The 27,178-nt window shown below is 49.7% G+C and overlaps 1 protein-coding gene across 1 annotated transcript in view; it reads right to left on the bottom strand.

Moving 5' to 3' along the window:
* The window catches only part of ZC3H3 (zinc finger CCCH-type containing 3), a 185,514-nt gene that overhangs the window by 20,518 nt on the left and 137,818 nt on the right, over positions 1 to 27,178 (bottom strand). Inside the window, exons 6-9 of the mRNA XM_076328983.1 lie at positions 26,237 to 26,318; positions 23,444 to 23,599; positions 20,743 to 20,812; positions 14,967 to 15,098 (exon numbers count right to left, since the gene is read on the bottom strand). Of these exons, the coding sequence (XP_076185098.1) occupies positions 14,967 to 15,098; positions 20,743 to 20,812; positions 23,444 to 23,599; positions 26,237 to 26,318 (440 nt within the window). The remainder of the gene's footprint in view (positions 1 to 14,966; positions 15,099 to 20,742; positions 20,813 to 23,443; positions 23,600 to 26,236; positions 26,319 to 27,178) is intronic.

The following is a 27,178-nucleotide window of genomic DNA, read 5'->3' as shown; positions in this document are numbered from 1 at the left end:
TGCCTAAAGCCATTCTTTATTCGGATGGGCAGCAATGGATGATGATGCCTGCCCAGAAATTACATGGCTACGGTGGCGAGGGTTGGGCAGAGCTGTTGAGCCCACTTTGCCAGGACAAGTGGATCCCAAGGAAAGCAAGAGCAAAAACTCAGGATTTCATGCTTTATACAATATCAGGTAGCAAAACAGGGAGGGATGGACTCTCAAGCTGATTTTTTCTGATCACTTTTCTGATTGGTGTCAACATGAAATAATTCCCGTATCGTCCTTATAGCTTGGGCCAGCTCTAGTTCAATGGCACCGATCTCACGCAACGGCAAGTTGGCCTGGTGGTACATCGGATCTACCGCAAGCTGGAAGGTTTCCAGTCCACCACCACCTCCAGATCTTCACCCATACGATTGATGGCGACACCCTGCAAACCTCCTATTAATTACGAACCCATCTTAAGTCGATTACTGCTAATTATCAGCAGGGTGGCAGCTCTTCAGAGCCTCCGCCCAAGGATTTGACATCTGCTCCTGCATAGTGGTTCCCAACACAAAATGGACTTGGGAAAGGGAAGAGCAGGAAAAAAGAGCCCTGGCCTCAAAAAGCTGCATGGATGCATCACCGTCGCAGCTGGCAGTGATGCTGCTATGCTGGGGAATGATGCTATTTTGGGGAAAAGCCAAGAAACGCAGCACCCGAGGGACCGGTCACAAATCCCTGCCAGGGGACGGTGCCACAGTCCCAGCTGGGTGCCGGGAGCAGGATGCGCCACCTCCCCGGCACAGACCTCTGAGCCGATCATTGTACCAGACCACATTTATTGGCTCCACGGCAAAAAGATACTTAATAAAGAAAACAAACCGTGTGCGACTAATCCCAGGGCCGTGTCCTCGACTCAAGTTTCTAATGGCTTTTCCACGCTGCTCCCAGCACTCGGCCCTCCTTCCGTAACACCCCGTCCATCACCGCTGTTTCAGAGCTGGGATGGTGAGGCTGGGATAGCCTCCCCACCGGGTTCGGTGGCTGGAAAAGCCCCTTCTGTTTATTTACGGCAGCTCTTCTGCTCTTGCCCTGCATGCCAGAGCAAACATGCTGGGCCTGGCTTGCTGCAAGGAGGTTTGCTGCTCGCCGCGTGTCAGCCGGGGTGAAGCCGAGCAGGGCTGCGGGGTGGCGGGCGCGACCTCGCGCTGGGGGCCATCTGATCCCTTCCACCTGTCAGGGTGGCTAATTATACCCCCATGGGACCCCCGCCAGCCCACAGGTTGGACCATAAAAAGAGAAAAAAGCCTCTGGTCTCTTCCAACAGAGACAACAGAAAACCCACAGCACCACTAAAAAGCCCTGGGGAGAAACCCCCCGGCTATGTTGGGTGCTGATGAGGATGCCATCATCCCGCTGATGCTGTCCCCATTCCCATCTCCCCGCTCCGGGGTTCCCCCCGCAGCCTGCCCAGAGGAGACCGGCAGCAGTGCCCAGCGCTGGGACGGTGCCCAGCTGGCAGCCCCCGTGGCCAGGACTCCTCCCTGGCTGCCAGGCAGCTCTGGGTGAAATTCAAGGTGCTGCTAACGACCCACAAAGCCTTAAATGGTCCAACGGACCCCGATGCGCATGGGGAGTAGGACGGGAACGAGGGCGTTTGCAGGGCGCAGCCTTCTTTAGCATAGACCTGGCAAAGAAGGAGGCAGCAACTGGTGCAAGGTCCCGGCTCAGCCTTGGGAATTATGTTAATTAACATTTTCCATGAAGGAGCTTGGCAGGAGGCAGCGGACAGCGGGAGGAAGGCGAAGCTGGGTTACTGGGCCGATTAACAACCACCCACTGACCTTACGGGGTGGGGATGAGAGGTCCCATCCAGCCCGGCATTCCCGGCTCCACTCCATGAGCAGTTTGCCCAGGTTGAATTTCTCAAGTATCTCCAGGCTTCTCTCACCCCCTGCTCGATCCCTCCTTTCCCAGCGCTGGGGGACAGCAGGTGACAAGGGAGCAGCAGATGGACAAGAGATGGCAAAGTGCTGGAACATCTTCTTGTCTCCTTGGACCCGTGTCCATCTCTCTGTCCACCGTGATGGAAACAAGAGTCCAGCTCCTGCCTAGAAGCCTGCAGCACTACAGTGATAAAAACACCAAGCAGACCTTCTGGGGAAGGGGAGCATTAAAAGCACGAGTTAATCCCCAAAATCCCAGTGCCTCAACTCAAGTGCTTTCTATTTTTTAAAGCCCTCTGCACATCCGCGCAGCTTCACCGGAGCTATTACAGGTAGCCCCATTGCCGAGCGGCAGGGTTAACCGGCTGGATTGATGTCAGGCTGTTTTAAAGTCCCTCTTACCCACCACGTATCAGCACTAAGTGGCTGTTGGGAAGCTATCGCTGGAGGTGGCGGAGCTGTTTTCTGACGCCGCTCTGAACTGACAGCCAGTAAATAGCTTTTTTTTGATGGCTTTTTTATAATTGGGTGCAGATGGAAGCAGCCTTAAAAAAAAATTCCGGCTCCCTGTTGTTAAAACCTGGAGGACAATACATCCGAACATCATCCAGGCTGTGGAATAACGATGGAGAAATTTAGCCGACACAATTATCCTAAGGAATTTGCTCCAAAACGGGTTTCTGCCCCCAAAACAGAGTTTGGTGCCCTAGCAAAATGCTTGCAGGGAAGCGATGACCTCTGATGGCCTTCTCCAAATGCTCGCTAGGATTTGGGATCTACCAAATGCTCTCTAGGATCTACCGCAAAGCCGTGAACCTTCTCCCTTGGTATTTGCAGGCAATAAAACAGCATTTGAGCTAAAATACCTCCAGAGCTGGAGCAAGAAAGGGACAGCGTTTCTAAAATCACCAGAAATGTCATATTTAAGAGGCAGCAAAATAGCTGGGAGGGATTGAAGTGGGCAAGAAAAAGCCTTGTCCCTGCAGCGTCCATTCCCTCAGCATGGTCCAGCCCAAATAAGAAATGACCTAAGGGATGGGGATCTCCTTTGCATCCCTTCTCCGCCACCTCAGAGCTTCCTCTAAATTGCCGTCAACTGTTTCCTCTCATCTTGCTGCTCCTTGGTTTGAGGGTGTTACTCCTCTGTAATTGGAATTTCCCACGCAGCAAAATGATGTCAAAGAGCATTGCACCTCCCCAGCGTGCATGCACGCGACACTTCCAGGTTTCAGCTCTGAGCAGGAGCAGAAGTACCATAATTGAGCATTTCCAATGATTTTTTTTTCTTTCAATGTATCGTCTCATTTGGGAATTGCTTCCTGCCTGGTCTTGCTCCTCGCCCCCAGTGAGAGCTTTGCTTGGAGTTGCAGCGGCCAGAGGTTGGATTTTCCAGGCTTGGTTTCTGTCCTTGTCCTAAATCATCCTGGAGGAGAGCCGCACAGCTTGGACAACGCTTGCAGACAGTGTAAGCCAAAATACAAATAAAAGAAACGAGGCAAGCCAAGAGGATGGAGGAAAACCAGCCAGCGACACTAAGCAACTCAGCCCTACTCCAACCCCAAAGCACCCAGGACCAGTTGAGCCACCACGAAAGCAAAGCCACAGACATAAGAAGGAATCATCGAATCATAGCATGGTTTGGGTTGGGAGGGACCTTCAAAGATCATCTAGTCCAAACCACCTGCCATGGGCAGGGACATCTACTAGATCAGGTTGCTCAAAGCCCTGTCTAACATGACCTTGAATGTTTCCAGGGATGGGATATCCACAACTTCTCTGGGCAACCTGGTCCAGTGTCTCACCACCCTCATCAGAAAAAATGTCTTCCTTATGTCCTATCTAATCCTACCCTCTTTCAGTTTAAAACCATTGCCCCTTGTTCTGGTAAAAAGTCTGTCTCCATCTTTCTTAGAAGCCCCCTTAAGTATTGAAAGGCCGCAGTAAGGTCTCCCCAGGCTGAACAACCCCAACTCTCTCAGCCTGTCCTCACAGCAGAGCTGTTCCAGCCATCGGACCATTTCCGTGTCCCTCCTCTGGACCCGCTCCAACAGGTCTGTGTCTGTCTTGTGCTGGGGACCCCAGAGCTGGACGCAGTGCTCCAGGGGGGTCTCACCAGAGCGGAGCAGAGGGGCAGAATCCCCTCCCTCGACCTGCTGGCCACGCTGCTTTGGATGCAGCCCAGGAGACAGCTGGCTTTCTGTCATTGCTGGCTCATGTCCAATTTTTCATCCACCAGTATCCCAAGTCCTTCTCAGCAGGGCTGCTCTCAATCCACTCATCCCCCAATCTGTATTGATACTGGGGATTGCCCCGACCCAGGTGCAGGACCTTGCACTTGGCCTTGTTAAACCCCATGAGGTTCGCATGGGCCCACTCCTCCAGCCTGTCCAGGTCCCTCTGGATGGCATCCCTTCCCTCAAGGGAATCAACTGCACCACTCAGCTTGGTGTCATCTGCAAACTTGCTGGGGGTGCGCTCAATCCCACTATGTCGTTAATGAAGATATTAAATAGTATTGGTCTCAGTACGGACCCTTGAGGGACACCACTTGTTACTGGTTTCCACTTGGACATTGAGCCATGGACTGTAAATCTTTGGACGCGGCCATCCAGAAGGTGAATCCCCATTCACGGCTGCGTGGCAATATCTATGGTATTCAATCATTCCCTGCACTGCTTTGTTGAGGAACTCCATTTCCATCGGAGCCCCTGACAATCTCATCCATCACCCCCAAATGCTGCGATGGAGCCAGTTTCACGTGGGGAACCCATGGACGGTTATTACCAACCGCAAATCATCACCGTCGGGGGTGGAGCAAGCCAGACACCCACCGAACATCCCCTACAGTGTCATCTGCATCAGGGATGACAGGGGCTCCACCACATGCATGATTCCAGGTGGCTCAGGGAAGGTGTCACCCACTGCTCGCAGGACACAGAGATCGTCCGACAACGGAGAACAGATGGGAACGAAGGGAGATTCCAGCACAGGAAGCAAAGATGAAATCTGCTCTTCTTTGCGTTCATCTGTACAGAAGTTCAAGTTTAAATCAAGAACTTTCTGCCTCATCAGTATATTCCCATTTTATAGCCATGATTCAGCGACTACTTTTCCCCTGAACTTCCTAATTTTCATGTTTTGCGATGCACCTTTTTCTACAAAGATATTAAAGTGCAAGAGAGAATCACAGACCGGTATTTATCTAGGCACTATTATCAACTAGCCCAGGCTATTAAGCAGTTCAAGTTTGCCCTGATAAGCAACATCTTTAATGTAAGCATCTGAATGCTGTTGAAGACACTACAGTTAAATTAAAGTAGCAATAAGAACCCTCATTATGCCATTACAGAGTACGGTAAATAAGATGCAACTGGAAACCCACAAAGATTTCCGCAGCGATACATGGGTAGGATTTGGCATGGAAGAAACCTGCTTAGTTTTAAACCTCCTCTGCAGGCTACGAAGCGTTTTCAACGGAAAGCTCCCATTGCCAGTACCAAGATTGATCACTTACTATCAGTAGCACAGCCATCGTCACCCAGAGGAGATGCACAAGGATTCAACGTCCCCAGTGAGCCAACGGGATGCACCCGGACAGGTCTCAGCCTGCTCAAATCCAGCCCAGCCACCATTTGTGATCTTACGAGCAGACTGATTACCAAGCCTATCCTTTTTTTCTTTTTTTTAATAAAGATTTTACTTACTAATCAGTTTGTTGACTGAAGATTTCTGCTACACATGATAGGAAAAAAAACAAATCAAGCAGGCAACTCTAGCACCCAGAAAACATCTGGTGACCAGAGCCAAAATTAAAGATAAATGAAACAAAGTTGCTTTTGTAGTTGATTTTCATACAGCTGCAGTGGACTATAAAAGAGCTACCAAAGGCAGTGCTCTCCATCAGCTATTTCTGAACGATGGCAGAAGGGAAGCCACAAATCCCCTATCCCAGAGAAGGGGCTGCCCCACTGCCCAGGAGTTACCTCCAGTGCCACCCAGACATGCCTGCAAGCACCGAAAATCAGCAGGAAAGTTGAGGTCCACTCAGCGCACCATGAACTCGCGGCTGGAACAGGTGGATACATGGCTACTGTCTACAGATATGCCTAAAATATCACTAAAAACTCCTGGCAAGCAGACCCAACACAATTTGGGTCAAAATAAAGGTGAGGGAGCCATGCCCAGGTAGCTCTCCATGCTGCGCCTGCTCCGGCACTAGGAAAAAGGATGCTGATCCATCCACCTGGCAAGCTCCTCTCCTCTTCCCCCCCCCCCCATGTTGACATCCTACCTGAGAAAGCCCAGAGAGGGCTCGTAATCTCTAAAACCAGCCCCACACAAAGCTTCACGCACACAACCAGCGCTTCCGTAGCTAAGACTGGGCATTTCTACCACCTGTCCTCCATCTGAGCCCAAAACAGCTGCGTGCGAGACGGAGATAAATTTAAATCTTAAATGGCTCTTTCCCTTGCATGAGCAAGAAGGGGGAGGAGAAGCTGCCAAGATGTTTTAACGCGACAACTCCTCAACATGCTCTCCCGCTGGAAGTGTATAAAACGGATCATCTCTTTAGAAGAAGCAATTTGCTGATGTCCAGACCCTAACACCCAACCTTCATGAATGCAGGTGGTTAAATCTGTTTGAGGTTTGGTTCTTCTGATGGAAGACGGAGTGAGTTTTATCCCCAGTGCAGGATGTGTTTGATGACAAGAAGTTACGGAACAGGATGTCAAGGCTCAGCAAGCCCATCCCCACGTGGGTCATCTTTAAAGATTTCACCGAGATGGAAGAGAAAAGGGATATGTCTATAAGCAGCAAAATCATGCAAGTCTTTCTCCTCTTCCTCTTGTCCACCCTTTGACCAGCTCACTCGTTTCACTGATTTACAACTTTAATGAACAACCCCCCCAGTTGCCCCCTGAACAGCCCTTCATCGTGTTGAGAGGTCCATCACCATTTCCCCATGGCCCCTCTGCTCAGGTCCGGCCAGATCCTGCATACCTACAAGATCCTGTCCTTCCCTATCCAACGCCACGAGCATGTCCCGCCACCACCAGCTCTCTCTGAATCAAAGGGGAGAGGAAATTGGAAGCAGTTGTGACAGGATCATAAAAGGAATAAGATGGAGGTACAGCCAAGATATAGAAAATTTGGGATGGCTCAAAGCTTAGCCTTCCCTGTATCCCTCCCCGTGCTAATATCGAGAGGAGAGGTTTTATATTAAGACTTCTTGCACTTCAAACAGCCCCCCTAGTAGCTGGGCATGGAGGAGCTTCTCAGCTTGATTGGATCTAATTCAGCATAACAACGTCATGGAGATTGGAGATGAGCGCTTTGAGCCAGGAAATCTGCTCCTGCCACAGCTGGTTGTCTCCAGGCATCAGCCCTGGGGCGATTTGAAAGAAAAATCATCTGCATTTGAAACCTCTTAGTCAGTCTCAAACTAAAAGCGTGGGCCAAACGATCACGCATGAAGGAGCTGCTTAAGGTCTCACACAGTATCTGAAGGGCCTCCAGGAGAGGAGCAAACCTTCGCTGACCCACTGAGGCGATGCTGAAGACCCACAGGTACGAGGCTGCCACCCAGAAAACTGATCTGGAAGAAACTCAGACCCAAAACATGGCCTCTCTTGATGCTAGCACACCTGGAGGGAAAGGGGAATACTGTTTGCAAAGTTGGGGTGCTTCCCTTCACAACCTCCAACACATCCAAAACCTCTCCCAGATCCCCTCTAGCCATGGCCAGTACCAGTTTTGGAGGGACAAGATCAAGGAGCAGTCTGGGCCTTCAGGATTTCCACAGCCAAAAGATGTTTAACAACCCTTAATGGACTTTTCATCCAGAGATTTGTCCACGTGCTTCTCCTCTGAGGCAGAAGTTGGAGCTCTGAAATGGCAGCACTGAGCATAGAGCAGCTCCCGTCCCACCGCTAGCCCAACCACAGCAGCGAGGACCTTGGGGAGAAGGAGCACAACCGATCAGAAAGGCAGGATGGAGAAGCAAGAAATTATTCTTAAAGGATTTATACGCAGCTTAACAATTCACTGTGATTCTTACACTTGCTAGACTCAATAAGCTTCTGCCATTAAGCACCTCCAAGCTTTTTGCTGTCACAGTCTCTTGATGCTGCAGGAAGAGGAAAGTCAGTGTCCTTTACCTCCACACCATATGTGACGGGTGCTGTGGTGGCCACCATGACTGCCTGGCACAGAAGTCCAGGATGATCAGCAGGCTGGAACACCTCTCCTAGGAAGAAAGGCTGAGAGAGCTGGGGTTGGAGAAGCCTGGAGAAGAGGAGGCTCCGTGAGGACCTTATTGTGGTCTTTCAATATAGAAAGGGGACTTATAAGAAAGATGCAGAGACTTTTTACCAGGGCCCGTAGTGAGAGGACAAGGGACAACGGTTTTAAAACGAAAGACGGTAGGTTTAGATTTGACATGAGGAAGAAATTTTTTACGCTGAGGGTGGTGAGACACTGGAGCAGGTTGCCCAGAGAGGTGGTAGATGCCCCATCCCTGGAAACATTCAAGGTCAGGTTGGACGGGGCTCTGAGCAACCTGATCTAGTGGGAGATGTCCCTGCCCGTGGCAGGGGGGTTGGACTAGATGACCTTTCGAGGTCCCTTCCAACCCAAACTATTCTATGATTCTATGAAACATGGAGGTGGAGTGTACTTACAGAGCTGGGAATGAGCCAGCAACTACCTGGAGGAACATGGATAGGTAGGTTCCTCAATGACTGCATGTGCTCAAGGAAAAGGCAAGCTGGCTTGGGATCAACCTGGAACCAAAGGAGGAGGAAAAAAGACCCAGAAAGACCAACATCTGATGGCTGTTGGCTGTGAGACAAGAAAAATGCTGGTTTAGCCAGCAGGCAACAAAAAACAGCTGAGAACATGCAATATGAACAGCGTTGATCTTCACCTTTCTGTGATAACAGATTAAGGGGAACAAGGACCCCAGGCTGCCACTCTCCATCGCGAACCGAGCAAGGGATAATTACGAGAAAACCCCGAAGACATTTAACTGTTAGCTAACACAGCTCACGTGGTTTTTCCCAAAGACCAGAATTGTGTTAAATTTAATATATCAGACACATGAAACAAGTTTATGGTGGGAACCTGTTAAACTTCCGCCAGAAAAGAAGAAAATAACCAACCTAACATGTCATGAGACCAGAGAAACGCAAACAAGAACAAGGCATCAGCGAAGAAAAAGTCCCCGCATTTGAATTTTCTACAGAAAAATCAAGCAGCTGCCACTGTGAAAACACCACACTACACCTGGGGGCGGAAAATGATTTTTCCCAAGGAAGCGGCACTTCCTCAGGCAGGGCGTGCTAACCAGACCTACCCCTGCTAGCATGAGCGTTGCCGATATTTTACGTGGATAAGGTGCAAATCTGAGCTGTGGTGAAAGGCTGTTGGCCGAGCAACTCAGTAGGACCGAAAAGACGGATTTTAGGAGACCAACGGGCAGTTTCAGCACGGGTCAACCACGAGCATCCCCGCTGCGACGGCAGGTCCCCTGGTCAAGCTTCATCGGCAGGGACGGGGTTGGTCGTGTCGGTCGGGGTCCCCGGGAACAATGGGTTGCCGGCAAACACCAGAGCACACAATCCCCGCTTCCCCATGATTTATTCCAGTACATCTCCCCGTGCGTTTTCACAGTAGCCTCATTGTTTAATCTCACTGTGTCTTCCCGCTTAACAGTTCCCACGGGGGAACAATTTACCCACAGGCTTCAAGGCAGCTGATGGAAACAATATGAAGATAGGTATTTAATGCGGCACGCTCGCTAATGTACACCATGGGGGAAAAGCTTATTTAATACAAAACAATTTTACAGATGCAGCAGTTAGAGGGGACCGGGCTGACTCACTTGCCTTTGCTCTGACATGCTGCGAGGGCTGGAGGACGCCAGCACCAAAACCTACCCTAGCCACGATTCTTACAAATACAGTTTATACCCCAATAAGTCATGTTTTGTGCCTGTAAAGCAAATCTCAAGGCACCTGCTCCTTAGGGTCGTCTACGGATGTAAGGCAAGTGCTTGCCGTAATTCCCAGGTCTAAGGTCTCAGCCACGCAGCGATCTCAGCCCACGGTTAGCCATCAAATATTAGAACAGCAGCCCGACGTGCAATGCATGTTATCACCCTACGAGCTCCTTTGGGTCAACTATTATTTCCTATTATTTCATATTATTTAATATTATTTGGGTATTATTTCAGGGGCCAAGTGTGGGCGCAGCAAGGAGAGCAGCTTGGCAGAGAAATCGCCTCTCGGACAAGCCAAGAATCCCTCCTCCAGGCTCGCTGGCCACGCAGCCTGCTCATGACCACGTCTCCTCCTGCTTCTCCCTAGCCTCGGGGGACACGCCACCACGGCTCTGCTCGCTGGTGCTACCTCATCCCTTGCGCCCATCAGCCTCACCCCATCCTCTCCTAGTGAACCCACGCCCCAAGCCGAGACGCAGGCACAAGGACCCGTATGGGAGGAGGGACGGGGAACCAGAGAGGAGCTTTTACCGTAGAGCAGCTCATTAAAACATCTTCGGAAAACCCTGGGGAGCACCTGCAAGATGCCCCATTTCTTCCTCTCTTCCCACTTCCCCCTTCGGGCTTCCTCCAGTGCAGGTGACCAGCCCAGAGGGACCAGCCTCACCCAGCGTGACCGTTTCATGGTGCCGGAGAAGGTCAGGCTCCAGACAAGGTGGCAGGGAGATTTCTATGGTGGGCATCACTTTGTGGCTTTAGCTAAGACACGTATGACATCGTGTTTAGAGATGATTCAGGCAGCAGAGCTATTTGGAGCCGTATTTCACCGGCTGCTTCACCAAGCTGAACTTGCAGGTTCCTCCACTCCCTTTAGGAAGCTGTAGGTCCACGTGAGTGCACACGGGTTGGAGAAACTTCCCAACCCACAACCGAGGAACTGGTGAGAATGCTGGAAATTAAGGTCCTGGCTCTGCTACCAGCTCCCTCCTGGAAACAATTAATACTGGGGATAACATTCCCTTAATGAAGAACGTGGTCACGCTCTTGTAGAGGAGCTGCCCCCTCTCCCCAAGGGTGGAGGGACCTTTACCCTCTACAGTCTACATTCCTGAAAAAGGGACTTGGGAATGCAAAATTAAAGCTTTCTCACTTATTCTAAGCTCCTGATGAAGCCAGAGCAGGCCGGTCCCGGCATCATTTGTACAAAGAGCTTGTGCAGTAGGAGTTATGACGGTCAAAGGCTGATCAGCTTGGCCTGAGCATCCTGGAAGACGTTCTAGAAAGTACTTAAGAGGCGACACTGCCAAGGACATGCCATAAATTATGGATAATAATGGACATTTTTTATGAAGGTCTGGTAAAAATCAGAAATTGTGCTTCTTCAGGGGAGCGCAGAGAGGAAAACACAACGGGGAGACAAGCCCAGTGTGCCAACCCCGGCACAAAAGAACCTAAACTCCCAATTACCAGCCGTCCTCGTTTGAGTTTATCCTCTGAGGATGCTACGCCGGTGTCGCGCACCTTTGCCGACCGCGCCTTTTGCGGTTCAGACCTCAGGCAGACGACTCTCGACGTTCCTCGGACAGGGAAAGGCAGAACGAGAGAAGATTTACTCTCGTCCTAAATTATTCAAAAGAAAAGGGACTGCGCATCTTTAACAAGCCATCGTTTTATGAAGCAAGGTTAACATTTTTACTTGATTCAGTAGAATATTATAAACTCTCCGGGGTCCATTTGAGGACTTTCTACTTTGAGCAAAGGCATGGACTCAGCACTTTTTATATTATTTAGAGAATAAAATTAACCCTTAATGGCCCAAGCTGGTATTTCTCCTCCCCAGTTAAATATGGCCTGCTCAGCAATTTCTCCCCATATATAATTACAGGCTGCTATCCATCATCTGTAGGAGAATGCTTTTCTGACACTCTAAAAGTGGCACGGTAAGCACTTTTACTAATAGAATAAATATTCTAAATATCTCTTTTATATTTTCATTTAAATTGGAATATTTTAAAAATAATTGTAGGGACCCTGCCTGCGTGGCTAGCGCTGTGCTGGAGGGAGGCGGCAGGATGCCTGTGTTTTCCTTTGGAGGAAATGTTTATCCTGCACGCAGTCCCCTCCACACGCTGCCACAAAAAGTAATTAGGCAAAGACTAATTTATTAGCGTTTCCCTCCACTTCTGCTGATGTCCTGCTTTCCTTAAAGCTCTCACTTTTGGCTTTTTTCCCCTTCCTTTTGCCTGTTTTTTGCTCCGTAGCGGTTTCTTCTCGGGAAAGGATGGCTTTGCCTTGCAGAAGGCACCGTCCACTGTTGTGTTTGGGTTCTGGGACAGGCTGGTGGTTTAGCATTCTCCCCAAATTTCACTAGTTTACATGATGAAAGCTAATTCTCGTTAGGGAGAATTCACTAAATTTCACTAATGAAAGCATTAGGGAGAAAATGCTTTGCACGATGACGCCACGGTGATGGGCGCTGAGCACCTATGGCTTCACTTGCTGGGTTGTACCTCTGCCAAATGAGAGCTACAGGGATGGAGAAAAGGAGGAGAAGAGCCCTTTGGGGCTCCAGCCCAGAGCAGCACGTGGATCCAAGCATCTGACTGCTCATCCCAGCAACTTCCCCAGTGAAAAGCAGCTAAAATCACGAGGGAGTTAGAAATCTCCAGGAGCAGCAAGTCTAAGCAAAACCATGCTTAGGCACGCATTATCTATTAAATGCAATAAAATAATATCGTTCCATAGGCCTGCTGAGGCATATTTGGGATGGTGCCTGCAATCTGGCAGACTTGAGGCAAACAAAATGATTGTTTCATTAGCGGTTCATTTTTTCAGCCGAAGAGCCGATTTAAAGCAGCGCTTGCAAAGTTCCTCTCGTGTTTTCAGCGTGGTACCTGGAGTCTCCAGCTCAAGGAGACGGCTTTCACTGTCTCCTCCTGTTCGCTTGCTGTCGGCTCGTGGAAGCGGCTGAACCAAGCCAGGATGTGGATGTGATGTTTTCTTCCATATCAAACGCACCCTAGAGGTGACTAGCAAACTCCCCAGACAGAAGCAGACTGAGAGAAGAGGATGGCTCCCATCCTCCAGTTGGGTTCATAGAGATGGGCCAACGTTGCACAGCAAATCATAGATTCACAGAATGGTTTGGGTTGGAAGGGACCTCGAAAGGTCATCTAGTCCAACCCCCCTGCCGTGGGCAGGGACATCTTCAACTAGATCAGGTTGCTCAGAGCCCCGTCCGACCTGACCTTGAACACTTCCAATGATGGGGCATCCACAACCTCTCTGGGCAACCTGGTCCAGTGTTTCACCACCCTCAGCGTAAAAAATTTCTTCCTTATATCTAGTCTGAATCTACCCTTTTTTAGTTTAAAACCATTACCCCTTGTCCTATCGCTACAGGCCCTGCTAAAAAGTCTGTCCCCATCTTTCTTAGAAGCCTCCTTTAAGTATTGAAAGGCCGCAAGAAGGTCTCCCCGGAGCCTTCTCTTCTCCAGGCTGAACAACCCCAACTCTCTCAGCCTGTCCTCATACCAGAGATGTTCCAGCCCTCAGACCATTTCCGTGTCCCTCCTCTGGACCTGCTCCAACAGGTCCGTGTCTTTCTTGGCCTGAGGACCCCAGAGCTGGACGCAGTGCTCCAGGGGGGTCTCACCAAAGTGGAGTAGAGGGGGAGAATTACTTCCCTCAACCTGCTGGCCACAATGGTCAAAGGATGAGCATGGTCAAAGGATGCATAGGAATCCCACCGCACCCCAGAAGAGAAAAGCCTGGTAGCTCTCACCTGCAGCAGAAAAGCATCATCTCCATAACTCTCAGAGTCCACCTTTGCTTTATTCAAACCTGGTGGCAAATTGACAGGCTGCCCCTTCTGAACTACGAGTGCTTGGGGACTCTGATGTGACAGCATTGCTGCTCTCACAAATTTGAGATGGCAGCTGGAGAAACCAAGCGAAGACGGCCCATATCTTTCTCACAGGACCCAAAAGAAAACCACGTGCTCTACTAACGAAAGAGTGGTTCAAACAAAGAGGCAAAAATATTATTAAATTAATGGAAAACAGCAAAGAGGAGTCAGATAGGACGGTTGCTTTGATTCCCAGGGGAACACTAGCACAGCCAATCCTCTCCCTTAGCCACGAAGCAAGGAGAGGTGAGATCCTGCAGCGTGGCTCCACACCACTGAGGAACCAAGGTTGCTGCTGCCTGCTTCTCTCGACTCTTACGAAGAAGCGGGGAGCCACGAGATGTCGGATAAACCTCAACATTTCATTTTTTTGCATGTAGCAGCCCTAAAATTCCTTTGGAAACCAGCAAGTGGCAGCCGGCTCCAGGCTCCGCTCCAGGAAAGCTGCTCTCTCTCAAGCTCTGCATGTTACATAGGGTGCCATAAGCTCGCGGAAGAGGTTGCAAGTCCACCCAGGGTGAACATAAAGTCCATGTAAGACTTCACTGCATTGATCTAAACCAGAGGGCTCCCAGGACCTGGAGATGGGCTCCACGAAGCCCCAGGTACATAACCGGGCACAGCTTAAGGCTCAGTTGCTGCAGGCTAGGTGAGGCAGGGCGGTCTTGCTGCTAAGACAGAGCTACAAGATCGAAGGCTCAAGCTTCAACCCGTCACGGAGCCAGCATGCAAAATAAGCATTAATGTCTGTGGTTTTTCTATGTAAAACAGGGACTCATAAGCCTTTTCCTTTGCTTCTCATCTATTTAACTGAGCAGTTTTCAGGGCAGGTGCTATCAGCTCGGGCACGGGACTCTGGTAATGTGGACACCCCAGGGAAGCTCCTCCTGGGGAAAGACTGGCACAACATTTGCAAGCTGCAGCCTTTAATTTGTTTCCTTTTCTCTTCCTGCCTGTAAGGCAACCAAGCCACTTTGCCCGTAACCCTTTGGAAAGGCACAGGACTGCTGTGCATCACATCCAGGTGTTCAGCAGCTTCCAGCTCTAGGGCTCCCTTCGGTGCCATAGCTCGCGCGAAAAACAGCTTGTGGCTTCGGCAAAGGTGCATCCATCCCGAGACCCCGAGAGCCGGTCCCCTTTTTACCTTTTCTCCCATGGGGCAATAGCCTTTGAGGAAATCCTGGCATACTTCTGCCTTCCTGGACACGTAGACGTGGCTGTACGGGCAGTTGCTGTTGCTGCAGATCCCCTTCAAGAAGTAGGAGCACACCGGCATCTGCAAGGGCAGAGGATGAGAAACCCGTTAGTGCTCCCCCCGACTCGTGATTAGGAACCGTTCCAACACCCAGAACTGAAATAAAACCGTGACATGCGTAAAATAAATACACGCCTTTTGCCAGCCATTGATCCCAGAGGTATTTTTAACTCTTTTATTGGTCTCCTGCAACGCAGCTCCCTGACACTACGTGGTCCCAGTGTATATATGCACAGGGGGCGAACACGCTTGCCTTAGCATCCTTCAGGATGCTGGAGAGAGGGTGGAAAGCATGAAACTGCCACCAGAAAGAAAACTGCCTCTGTAGGGCATGGGGAAGGGATGGGGGAATCGTAATAAACTCTGCTATCATGGGAGCTTTGCTGGCACGGTGCACATGGCAGGTTCATCTTCTGCCAACGCTCCCAACTAACCTTGAAGAGGAGAGAAGGGGCAGCTGCTCCCCGGGCTCCTCGCTTGCAAAAGGCACTAAGCCGAGCGCACCGTCACGTGGACAAGGACGGAGAACACCGTTCCCAAGGGGTGATGCAGCGGCTGTGAGGGGAACAGCGGCGCAGGGCTTGTGCCCAGCCTGGCTGCCCTCTTCCGTGGGGGGTTCTGGCCATCACAAGGGCCAAAACAGCATCCTGGGGGTGCCCCCCTTATTTGGCTCTTCCATGGGTATGGAGGTGGCTGGAGGATGCACAGCACGTGGTTAGATAAAGGCTCCAGAAGGTGGGTCCTGGCAAGGGGGAAAACAAGCACTTGCACCTCCGCAAGCATTTGTGGGGGGGGCTGCATCACGCGAAGGCATCAGCCTGGCAACCCCCCAAGGGCTGCGAGCGATGTGATGATGCCTGTCCTTGTGCGTTGGAGGAGGGATGCTCCAGGAGGGATGCCCCGGGAGGGAGGGAAAGGAGGAGGAGAGCCCCGCTCCCACGCTCACCGCTCCCGAGCTTTAGCAGTGCAACAGCCAACGGGGAAAAGCGAACGAGCAAGGATCCTCATCGTCCTCAAACCACAAACTTCACCTTCTGCCAGCTGTTATAATTAAAAACAAATTACCAGCCTGCTGCGATATTTCAGCATCCTTAACTCACCGGCTACCGCAGGCAACTTCCCGATCCGACTAGGCAGCTGCCGACGGGAACGTGCGCTTCCCAAAGCCACCACGACCATCCGGCTCCTCCTGCTTAATCCCTTGCTGCTCGCCTATACGCCGGATTTCCTCACTGCTCAGCGCAGTATTGATCCCTCCGTTCACCGGCAGCATCTCAGTCCCGCCGGTTCGAGCATCCCCAAACTAATATTTACAATTCTGCAATAACCACGGCCGAGGCTATCCAGAAAAATCCCTTTCCCTGAAGGGCACATTAGGGTTTTAACTAAATTGGCTCACTTGAGGCAAAGAGAGAAATAGAGAGAAGGAGGGGGAAGCAGAGAGGAAAGAAAACAAAGGGTGCTTTAAAAGAGAAGAGTTTATTTTTAATTGTCTTTTAACTGCAGACATTAACATAAAGGACAGGGCTCTGGGGCTATCTTTTTTGGTGGTGGTGGTGTGACCGTAAATGATTCTCTTAATGTAGTTTTTGATATAGAGCCCAAATTAGCTCTAATAAAAAGGGATAATAAAGGCAGCTCTTCTACAAAAATAAACTCCTCCTAGCTGTCAAGCCTGAGCCATTATCAAGAGGAAGCAGCACTCTCATTTCAATTAACCTTGTTTGCACCCCACTACGTCCACACAAATAACAATAACATTAATTCAAGGCACTGGTGCGGTGCGTCCATATTAGACAGCTTTGACTATGTACACGCTTTGGAGCCAGCAGCTAATGAACCCGAAACTCAACGTGAATTTCCAAATTGCTCACAACAGAGTTTTGAAGCTCTATTAGGGAGAAAAATGCTGATTCTTTTCGAGTTCCTCAAGGGGAAAAGCTGTTGTAGCAGCAGCGGGCGGTTGCCCGAGTCCTAGCCTCTCGCTAACCTTCACTCACAAACCCATTCATTCAGATTTACCAGTTTCTCTCAATCACCAGGACGCTCCGGTGGCTCTGCCCCATCATGGAGAAATTCCCTGTGCATCGCTTTGACGGATGCTCCTCAGCCGAGGGCTCTGCCCTGCATCCCCTGTGGAGCAAAATTCCCCAACCACCAGCTTTCCCTCTCCTCCAGGCTCCTTTTACTGTTGCCAGAGGGATAGCTGGCTTTTTGAAAGCATCTGCAAAGCATCATGCCCATCTGGAGCAGCCCTCCACCCCGGAGAGCATCCTCTCCTTGCAGCAAAGGTTTTGCTGCTTAGGATGGGGAAAAGCTCCCCGCTGCTGCAAACAGCTGAACCCACGCAGCTTTCCCATGTAAAACAAAGGGATTGTCCCCATTTTTCAGTGGGAAAACTGAGGCACGGGATCGTCCCCAGGCTGAGCAATAGTTTTGTCCTCAAAGCAATAGCTAAGCCCCCCCCAAGCTCTTGGTTCTTCACCTTCTGGACCGGACACTGGGCCCCATCCCCGGTGACTTCCCACCGAGGTGAGATACATGACAACAATAACCTGAAGCTCCTCCGATGAGGAGTTTGTGGGGTTCCCCCCCGCCCCATAACCAAAAAGTGAAATCGAGAGTCAACTAACGGGGCACCAGCACCAAAACTGGGAACCCCCAAACCCCAGCCAACACCACATCATCATTACCCACACAAAGAATATCATTCATCACATTAAACCCCCAACTCAAATAGCCAAAAACAAGCCGCCCCCCCCAATCCCTCATCCGAGGAGCAGGTGGGATCTGCTCCAAAAAACCTACAAGCGGGGGGAAACCGCTGCCTTCCTCTGCCAAGCGACTTCACCTGCCTTTCTCCGCCGCTGATAAATGAGGCTAACGCCCTGTTTGCTAGTAATCACCCGGGTTAACAGTGAGCTACAGGAGTTGAAAAGCAAAGTCGCCTCTCGCTTTGGGTAGCAGCATCCCGCAGCTATAAATCACCCTGAAATAGGCTTGAACTCCGCAGAGGAGGTTGTTTCTCTTCCAGCCCGCGCTGACGACAAGGTGGCAAGCGGAGACCTCTGAACCGCCCCTGAGGCGCCTAATCCTGCAAAAAATAATCCTCCTTCCCCACGGAGAACGACGTGCATGGCCAGAAACACGTGCTCCGAAAGTATTTGTTTCTAAGGCACGTAAGAGAGCTGGCACCTGCCTGCTTCGTTTGTGGGCTTGTTAATTTAACGACTCAGCTTGGGTTTAGGTGATGCTTCGGTAGCGGCGAACCGCTAAGGAAGAAGGCGAGACGGGCAGAGGCCACCCGCGCCCCGTGGGACACCTTCCCAGGGATTCTGTCCCCAAAATGCCATCAGCAAACCAGTTCTTCTGCAAGAGACTTCAGTATGGCCAGTCCTTTTTAATTCAGTTTTATTACCATGATGATATTACCGTTATTCTTCCCCGATTCCTAACTGGCGAGGTGCTGCTAAGGGGGAAAGGTTGAGTTTTCCACGCCACGCTGCAGCCACCATTCTCCATCTATCCACCCAAAACAGAGCCCAGAAGCCAAAAGCTTGAGGTCCTCCTTGAGGCACCGAGACACACTGGTGTTTCTGGAGGGGAAACTGAGGCCACATCTCCACCAGCAAATTAAACATGCCGAGGAACACTCCTGGGTACCGAGACCAGCTGGCACAAACCCATCCGCATCCAGCCATCGCATCCTTTGGTGGACACGGCTGCGGCCAAACCACCGACCACGACGGCTCCTTGGCCATCTCCAACTCCCAAGTCTCACCCAGGTTCTTGCCCTGGGACCAAAACCAAGCTCTAGCACCTGCTGAAATACCATTTAACTCGCCGGTACAGATGTAAGCCAATGATCCCGTGCAGGCTGGATGAGTATCAGTCCTTCGGCTCAGAGGCACAGGCAGTGGGTTGCGTGATGACGTGAGCACTTGCACATCACTTACTCGGGTGAAAAAAAGTCGCTGGCCCCATGTCCACTCCAAATCTGCCTTAATTATAACAATTCTGGATACACCAACAACCAGTCCCTTTGCAAAACTTTCTTCTTTCTTGGCTTCTTTATTTCTGAAGTCTAACTATATGTTACAGGAAGAAAAAAAACCCAAACCAGCCCTTTTTCCTTCTATCAATTCTCATCCCCATCCCTCCTTTGACATGCCACAAGTCAGGGAGTACAGCTGTCCCCAGCCTATCTTCTCTATTTTATATACTCGTGATTAAGTGACTCGGAAGAGAGATACATGTAAAAAACATATGGTGCTTTGTGCCTCGTTCAGAACGACTCAGCTCGCCGCCAGGATAACTTATGAGCTCCCCACTGACAGCGAACGTGTCTTAGGCAAACGGAGGGAAAGGGAGACAAGAAAACTGCATGCCCAAAGGCAAATGCCGTTGGAAAAGGTCCTATCCCAGATGCTGATGCGACCCGACGCCCCATGGGTTAAATCCTTTACAGGTCAGTAATTGCACTGTAATTACCTACATGATGCTGTGGATGGGGAATGGAGGATGGTGACGCTCGAAGGGAGTGGGGAGAAGAAGGTGCTGTAAGGACAATTCACAGGGCATGGGCTAAATAACCAAAGCTTGAGTAATCAAAAGCAGCGCTTCGAGATCCAGCACGGCTCAGGCGAGCTCCGGTCCCTGCCGTGCCCCAGGCACAGCTGCGAAAGCTTTGACAAAGCTGCTTTCGACAAATGACATGCCAGAAATACAGCCAAGGGGGGCTGCAGAATCATCAAGCGACATGATGAAGGACTGAGCCTTATGGGCTAATCCAGGAAAACCGGTCCTCGTTTGCATCCCGCTTTCTGGCACCTCCATCCTGACAGCGGAGCCTTGACACCAGAGCTGATCACAAACCACTCCCCACGCAGCGACACCGCTCTGGTTGGCGTTTCAATACCCCGGTGGGATTAACTTTACTGCTGTTGTCTGGGTGATCCTTTGTCTGTAGCAGAGAAATGATCCTCCAAATCCATCCAACAAAGCTGAAACGTAAATACGTGCTTGAAGCACATCCCAGCTCAGCGAAGGACCCGCAGCTACACTTAAACTTCAGCACCGACTTCACCTCGGCTTCAACGCTTGAGGTCTCCAAAGCTACGTCTGACCGGAGATCCTAGCCACTGAATGGAGGTTAATCTGCTAAATTGTCAACTGATAACCACTAAAAGAAAACCTAATTATTTTTCCACCTCGCTCTGTGTATATAAAACCACAGAGCCCCAAAAAGAATCTTAGAATCATAGAATCACAGAATCATTTAGGTTGGAAAAGACCTTTAAGATCACCGAGCCCAACCATTAACCTAACACTGCCAAGCCCACCACGAAACCATGTCCCTAAGCGCCACATCTACACATCTTTTAAATACCTCCAGGGATGATGACTCAACCACTTCCCTGGGCAGCCTCTTCCAATGCTTGACAACCCTTTCGGTGAAGAAATTTTTCCTAATATCCAATCTAAACCTCCCCTGGTGCAACTTGAGGCCATTTCCTCTCATCCTTCATGAGCCTGAACAGCTTGGCAAGCAAACTACAAACGAACTCTGTTGGAAGCACTCAATGAGGTAGACTTCCCTACAACCACCAGCGTAGGTTCACTCGCTCGTAGAGCCACACCGCGCTTGTTGGGAAGCCATACAGACCTTGTCTTTGGACACCTTGTGGGAAAACGAACAGGTCCCGTCCGTCTTCTTGCACGTGCCACGGAGAAACCTGTAGATATACCAGAAGGAGAGGGTTGAGCACGAGGTGGGTTGCAAAACACACGGTTTTAAACACTGAACATCTGCCTTGCCCCATTGCCCCAAGGTTGTGAATACACACGACTGCTGCCGAGCTTGCTGTTAAATCCCATTTCACGCCCTAAATCGGTACAGGTCTTTCCTCTTAGAAGAGTATGCTTCCTGATAGATCTTGCTCTTTCATATTATTTGGCTGCTTATTAGTAGGCAGAGCAAGGCCCGTACCATGAGGTTCAGAGATGATGCTTCCAGAAGAAGAAAGGTCCTTCCTAGAGCCCTGATTACACCAGATGCCGGATGAAGCACCAGGAGGACCTCCAGGTGTGAGTGGCCAACAACCAGGAGGATCAGAGACAGGCACACAACAGAAGCCAAGATCCCAAAGCACGTGAGGACGTTTGGACTCAAAAGTTTTCCTAGGAGGTACCAATGTGACAGCAGATTAATAAAATAGACATGTTATCATGGGAAGAGCGCTTGTCCGAACTCCCCAAAAGCAGACTCCAGGGGTACGTGATGTGAGCTGCAAAACCTTGCAGGGAGGTTCTGGAGCACGGAATATGTCCCCAGCTTTATTTATAAAATCTGGGTAAATTTAGAGCTGAGCATGGAGAGATTAATTAAAAATAAAATCAAATTCAGATTGGTTTGAACAAAGTATAAATGGGAACATATAGAGGTGAGAACCAGCTGGTTGATGTCAACTAGGTTTGCAGATGATTGCGATCACAGCATAGCTACATGCACCTCCTCAAAACACCCAGATCTGGAAAATAAAGGACACCCTAAAACAACAGCAGACTGAGAAAATTAAGAGACGATAACAGAAAGCTAAAGAACAAGATTGGAGCTAGAAGGCACCAGGGTAAGGAACCACAAGACCGGGAGTAAATCAGCATTGTCCTCTAGTGATTCATGGAAACAGGGCAGGATGGAGACCCAAAAGACCTCAAGGACCAGCAATTCCAAAAGTATGCAAGGAGCACAGCCCAAAACCAGACTTGGTCGCCAACATAAGAAGAACCAAGGATTCAAAGTGAGGACTCAGTAGCGGCATCCCTTCTCCTCTGTGTCACCAGAAGTAATCCTGACAAGATACCTTGGACACAGGCGCCTCGGTGCTCGTGAGGATGTGTTATGGGAGAATGAGTGAGAGCGAGTGAAATCAGTTAAAAAAGAAAAAATCACTTTTCCCTCCTGTACAGTTTCCCATTGAGCTTTGTGCAACCTCCAAATGGTTTCTAGCACAGCAGCAATTTTACAGAGAAATTACTCAAGGAGTTCATCAGTGGAGCTGGCTTTTCTACACTTTTAAAACGACTAATAATATAGTTTAATCAACTGTTGGGCAGGTATAACGAGCTGGCAACATGAATCAGTTCTCCTGTAATAAATTACCAAGTCTCGTAGCTGCATGGCGTCACAGGCTGCAGGATTCAAACCTGTTGCACGGATCCAAGTGGATCTGAGAAATGCTGCTAGAAGAAATCACCTGGTGCATGGTCAGGGCAGGCTCTCAAGTCACTCAGCTCAGATCTGCACCACTCCGACATCTGCACCAGGTATTACCCAGGACCCACAAAATCATTCAAATCAGATGGACTCTTTGGGGGTGGGCTAAATGTTTTAGCTCCAAATTCCACCCAGCAAACCCTGATGGCATCTTCAACCTGACAGCGGTAAGTAAATGACCAAGGACTATTATTCTGATTATATTTAAGAAATGTTGATTTGATCTTATTACTAATTCTTAAAACACTGCTCTGATTTTTTTAATGTTTTTAGAGCTTCTGTACGACGATATGGAAGGTTACTTAGTAGACGTAAACGTCCTGGTGATGATATCTACCTCCAAAATGTGAAATAAATATTTCTGTAATCGCTACAGCCTGTGCAGAACAACCAAAACCTGTGTGTTTAACTTGGAGGCTGGTTGTGCGATGTTTTATTAGCATTAATAGGTGTAAAATGCTGTGTAAATTTAGAGAAAAATTACCAGAAGACATTAAATAGACCATGATTCTCCAGTCTGGGAAGTTTGGACAGAGAGGGGCAGACTATATAGTTATAAATGGTGCCTAGAAGGTGATCAGAGAATGATTATTCCATCCTTCTCATGAACCACGAGTGAGGAGGCACCCAGTGCAATACTCGAGCAGCCAGTTGAGGAAGCACTTTTCATGCAGTCTGTAATTCAGTTGTGCAACCCATTGCCATAAATACCATGTGTTAAAGAAAGGACTAAATAAATTCACACAAAACAAGAACTGCTGGCTATTACAGGATGACGTAGCAACCTCTGGCAGTTGAAAACCAAACGCTACCAGGCTGCAGGGCTTCACTGCCAGCAGCTGAGAGGTCCCAGCCAGGAGGAAGAGCCTTTCTCTTTGTGCCTTGTCTTGTCCTCCTCCTGGAGGTACCTGCCAGCCCAACAGCGTTGGGCAGATCCTGGGCCTGACCCAGAACAGCTGTTCTCATGGTCTTACATCTCCATTATTGGGTCGTTCCCCTGGGGAATATCACATGAGCAAGCACCAAAGCCAACCAATGGCCCAGTCTACTGTGATGGGCCAAAGCATGCGGTCGCTGTGTCCATCCATACCTGGTGCAGATGGCCACTTTCTCCGGATCATGGATGTAGGGGCAACTCTCCCCGCGATTACACTTGCCGAAGCGGTTGTAGTACATACAGTATTCTTTCTTCTTTTTCTTCTGCTTGGCTTGACGAATGATGGCCAAACTTCGCTGAACAGCACGGCTAAACAGAGAAAGACAGACAGGGTCAGGTAACATCTCCACCTTCAACACAACAATGACGTAGAGGAGACAAGTCAACAGCACCTGAAATCACAGAGAAGCCCAAGTTTCACTTTGATGAGAGAGTGAGATATTCGGGAAGTTCATGCTGGGCCATAAGCTCTTAAGTCTTTTTTATCTTTGTCCAACTCCACCCTGAATCTTTAAAAATCTGCAAGATGAGGCCAATCTCCCTGGAAACATCTGCATTTGGTACGTGATAACCCCATGCAGCAGGACAGGTTGTGGCCAACTGCCTAGAAAGCACCTCTGCAGAAGAAGACCTGGGGAGCCTGGGGAACAAGGCACCCAGGAGTCAGCCAGGTGCCCTTCCAGTGATGACGCCAACCGCATCCTGGGCTGTATGAGCAGGAATGCAGCCGGGAGGATCAGGGAGGGGATCTATCCCCTCTGTTTGGCACTTGCAAGACCACAGCTGGGCACTGGGTCCAGTTTGGGACTCCCAGTACAACACGGACAGTGATGGATGGTAGTGCGTCCAGCGGAGGCCACCAAGATGGTTGGGGCTGGAGCACAAGACATCTGAGCAGAGGCCACGGGCTGATTTGCTCAGCAAGGAGAAGGCCAAGGGGGATTTTATTGTCCTCTGTGACTTCTTAATGAGATGGTGTAGAAAAGGTGGAACCAGACCTCCTCAGAGAGATATGTTGGAAGGACAAGAGGCCCTCTGGGGCAGGAGGAAGGACAGAGCTCTCCAGACATCCTTTCCCACCCCCATGACCGTGATTCTCTCCTATGATTTTATGAGCATGGAGAGAGCTTCCTGCAGTTTTGGGGAACATGGTGAGGCAGAAAACATCCTCTCGCATTCTGGGCTCATGCAGCACAGGATGCAAACGCTGAACAACTTAGAGGGCACTTCAGCACGTGTCCCTGTCAGCTGGCCCGCTGCACTCCCCACCGTTATTCAAGGTCTTCAAGTGGGCACCTGCTCATGGACCTCAATGAATGAGGGCCTACGTGACAGCCGCAGGAACACAAGGTAACACCAAATATCAGAAAAACTCGCTATTCATTGCCTGGTACCACTAGAAGTTACTTAAGGATATCAAAAGTTGCTTAGCACACATTTTCCACAAGCTTCCAGCTGAAGAGGTAATTAACCAGCAGCTATAGAGATGTATGGGACCAGGAGGAAGAGGGGAAGTGTTGAGATCTGGGTGAATGCAACACCATGGAGGGCACGTTTGATCTCTCCGAGCAGGTAATTAGATGGTACAGCACGGTCAGCTCAAGTTTGCAGAGGACACAGTGCTCTGGATGGGGGCAAACAAAGCCGCTCGCCTTAGGTTCTCTGTGTAGTTGTATGCACTGCTTCCTTAGAGACTAAGGATAAATATTTCTATATAAAATTATTTTAAGATATGTATAATACAGAAATATTATATAATTTATATATTTCCACAGTCTTGGTCCTCCTGGTGCGAGAACTACAGGTCTAAGGGTCACAGTAGCATTGCCCACGATAAATAGTCACTCAAGGAAACTATTTTATGGGGGAATGCACATTTTTACCTCTATGATTATTGGTTGTCTGCAGCTCTCAAGTTAAAATGCAATGAGAAAAAGACAACTTCATACAGCCAAAATGCTGAATGCGAAAGCCCCATTTCAGTGTCAGAAATGCCTGTGTCTTTCATCACGAATGGCTCGGGGGGACACCAAGCCCCACCACAAATTGCTTCTTGGTACTTGAGGTGCTTCCAAGGCTAACGCAAGGCAAGCCTTTAAAAAAAAGAGTATTTCTTTGCTGCAATTATGATATTGAAAAAAGGCTCTCCCATAGTCAACACCTCGGCTACTTGTGATACCTGGCCAGGTCACCAGCACGTTGACCTGCACAGAAAGCATTTGCAAGCTGGACTCTAGCACCAATTAACTCCGACGGCACATTTTAAATTAGCTGATATTAGTGGTACGATATGATAAAATATAGCTAGAATCTGGCATTATGTCTGTATACAGACATCTGGAACAGACATACTTCGGGAATAAATTTTAGTCTGCCACAATTAAGAGGGACTTGTCTGCAAACGCTCATACTTAAGGACACAATGATATGTGGCACATCTGTAGCACAAAGAAAAAGGCAAGAGGAAAGCTGGCAGGGCGTTGAACAGCAGCAACGTGCCGTCATTCTCCCACACATGGTGCTTTCCAGTTGCCACGTGGCAGGTTCCCAGTTTGTGAGTGGGACAGCGAGAAGGAAAACCTGCAGGTTTGCTGGCTTAAATTGGGATGGGCTTTGGAGTTGGGGGAAAAAAACCAAAATACCCCTTGAGAACAATACGGTTGATTTAAAAAGGGACTTTCCGAGCAGGATTTGGCGTTCTTTGCTCGCAGAAAAGTGTTGCTATCCACTAACAACTTTTCAAACCCTTTCCAAGCAGAAACCACAGCTTTCTGCTGAGCTTAAAAGCACCTCGTAGCAGAGGCTGGGGCAAAAGCAGCGGCCAGAGCTTCACCGAATAAACAGCCAGTTAAATAGCTGGGTCTCAAGCTGCTGACACCCTCCTGAGCATAAATCACATGCAGCATCTGGAGGGGGAGCACGCCGTTCCTCCCCGTCAGTACAGACCTGGCGATGTATCGGCTCGTAGCTGATCTGTTCAGGCAGCTGGATGGAGAGGAGCCGGGACTGGGCGTACAATGCAACCTCGCTGTTGGAAACAGAGAAAAAAACATAGATAATTTGCTCAGAATCATAAAATTTTGCAGGAATTCACAAGGCCCTCAGTATCTTAGGACCACAAAAATGATCAGAGGGGTGGAACACCTCTCCTATGACTTACAGGCTGAGAGAGTTGGGGTTGGAGAAGCCTGGAGAAGAGAAGGCTCCGGGGAGACCTTCTTGCGGCCTTTCAATATTTAAAGGGGGCTTATCAGAAAGATGGGGACAGACTTTTTAACAGGGTCTGTAGCGACAGGACAAGGGGTAACGGTTTTAAACTAAAAGTGAGTAGATTCAGACCAGATATAAGGAAGAATTTTTTTTACGCTGAGGGTGGTGAGACACCGGACCAGGTTGCCCAGAGAAGTGGTGGATATCCCATCCCTGGAAACGTTCAAGGTCAGGTTGGACGGGGCTTTGAGCAACCTGATCTAGTTGAAGATGTCCCTGCTCATTGCAGGAGGGTTGGACAAGATGACCTTCAAAGGTCCCTTCCAACCCAAACCATCCTATGATTCTATGATCTTATTGCTTAACCCAAAGCAAGCAGCTCCCAGAGCCCAGATGGGTGAGGATGCTCTTTACGGACCTCCACGTTGCCGGCACCTCTGGAGCGGCCACAGCAAAAGGGCTCCTTGCCAGCTCCAAACACAGCAGGGACCTTTCCCCTCGACACCCAAACGTGCCAAAAATCCCCTCTGGGCAACTCGCACGCTTGCGTTATCGGTCCAGCAAATTTCCACGCTTGGCTTGGCTGCTCACTGCAGCCGGCCGGGGAAGCCCAGCGCCTGCCTCCAATACGTGCACGCACATAATTAAATTGTCCTTGACTGGCGTAGGAAAGAATGA

The sequence above is a fragment of the Aptenodytes patagonicus genome, chromosome 2, assembly GCF_965638725.1.
Source record: "Aptenodytes patagonicus chromosome 2, bAptPat1.pri.cur, whole genome shotgun sequence".
Classification (NCBI taxonomy): domain Eukaryota; kingdom Metazoa; phylum Chordata; class Aves; order Sphenisciformes; family Spheniscidae; genus Aptenodytes; species Aptenodytes patagonicus.
This window is presented reverse-complemented; position numbering and strand designations above follow the sequence as displayed.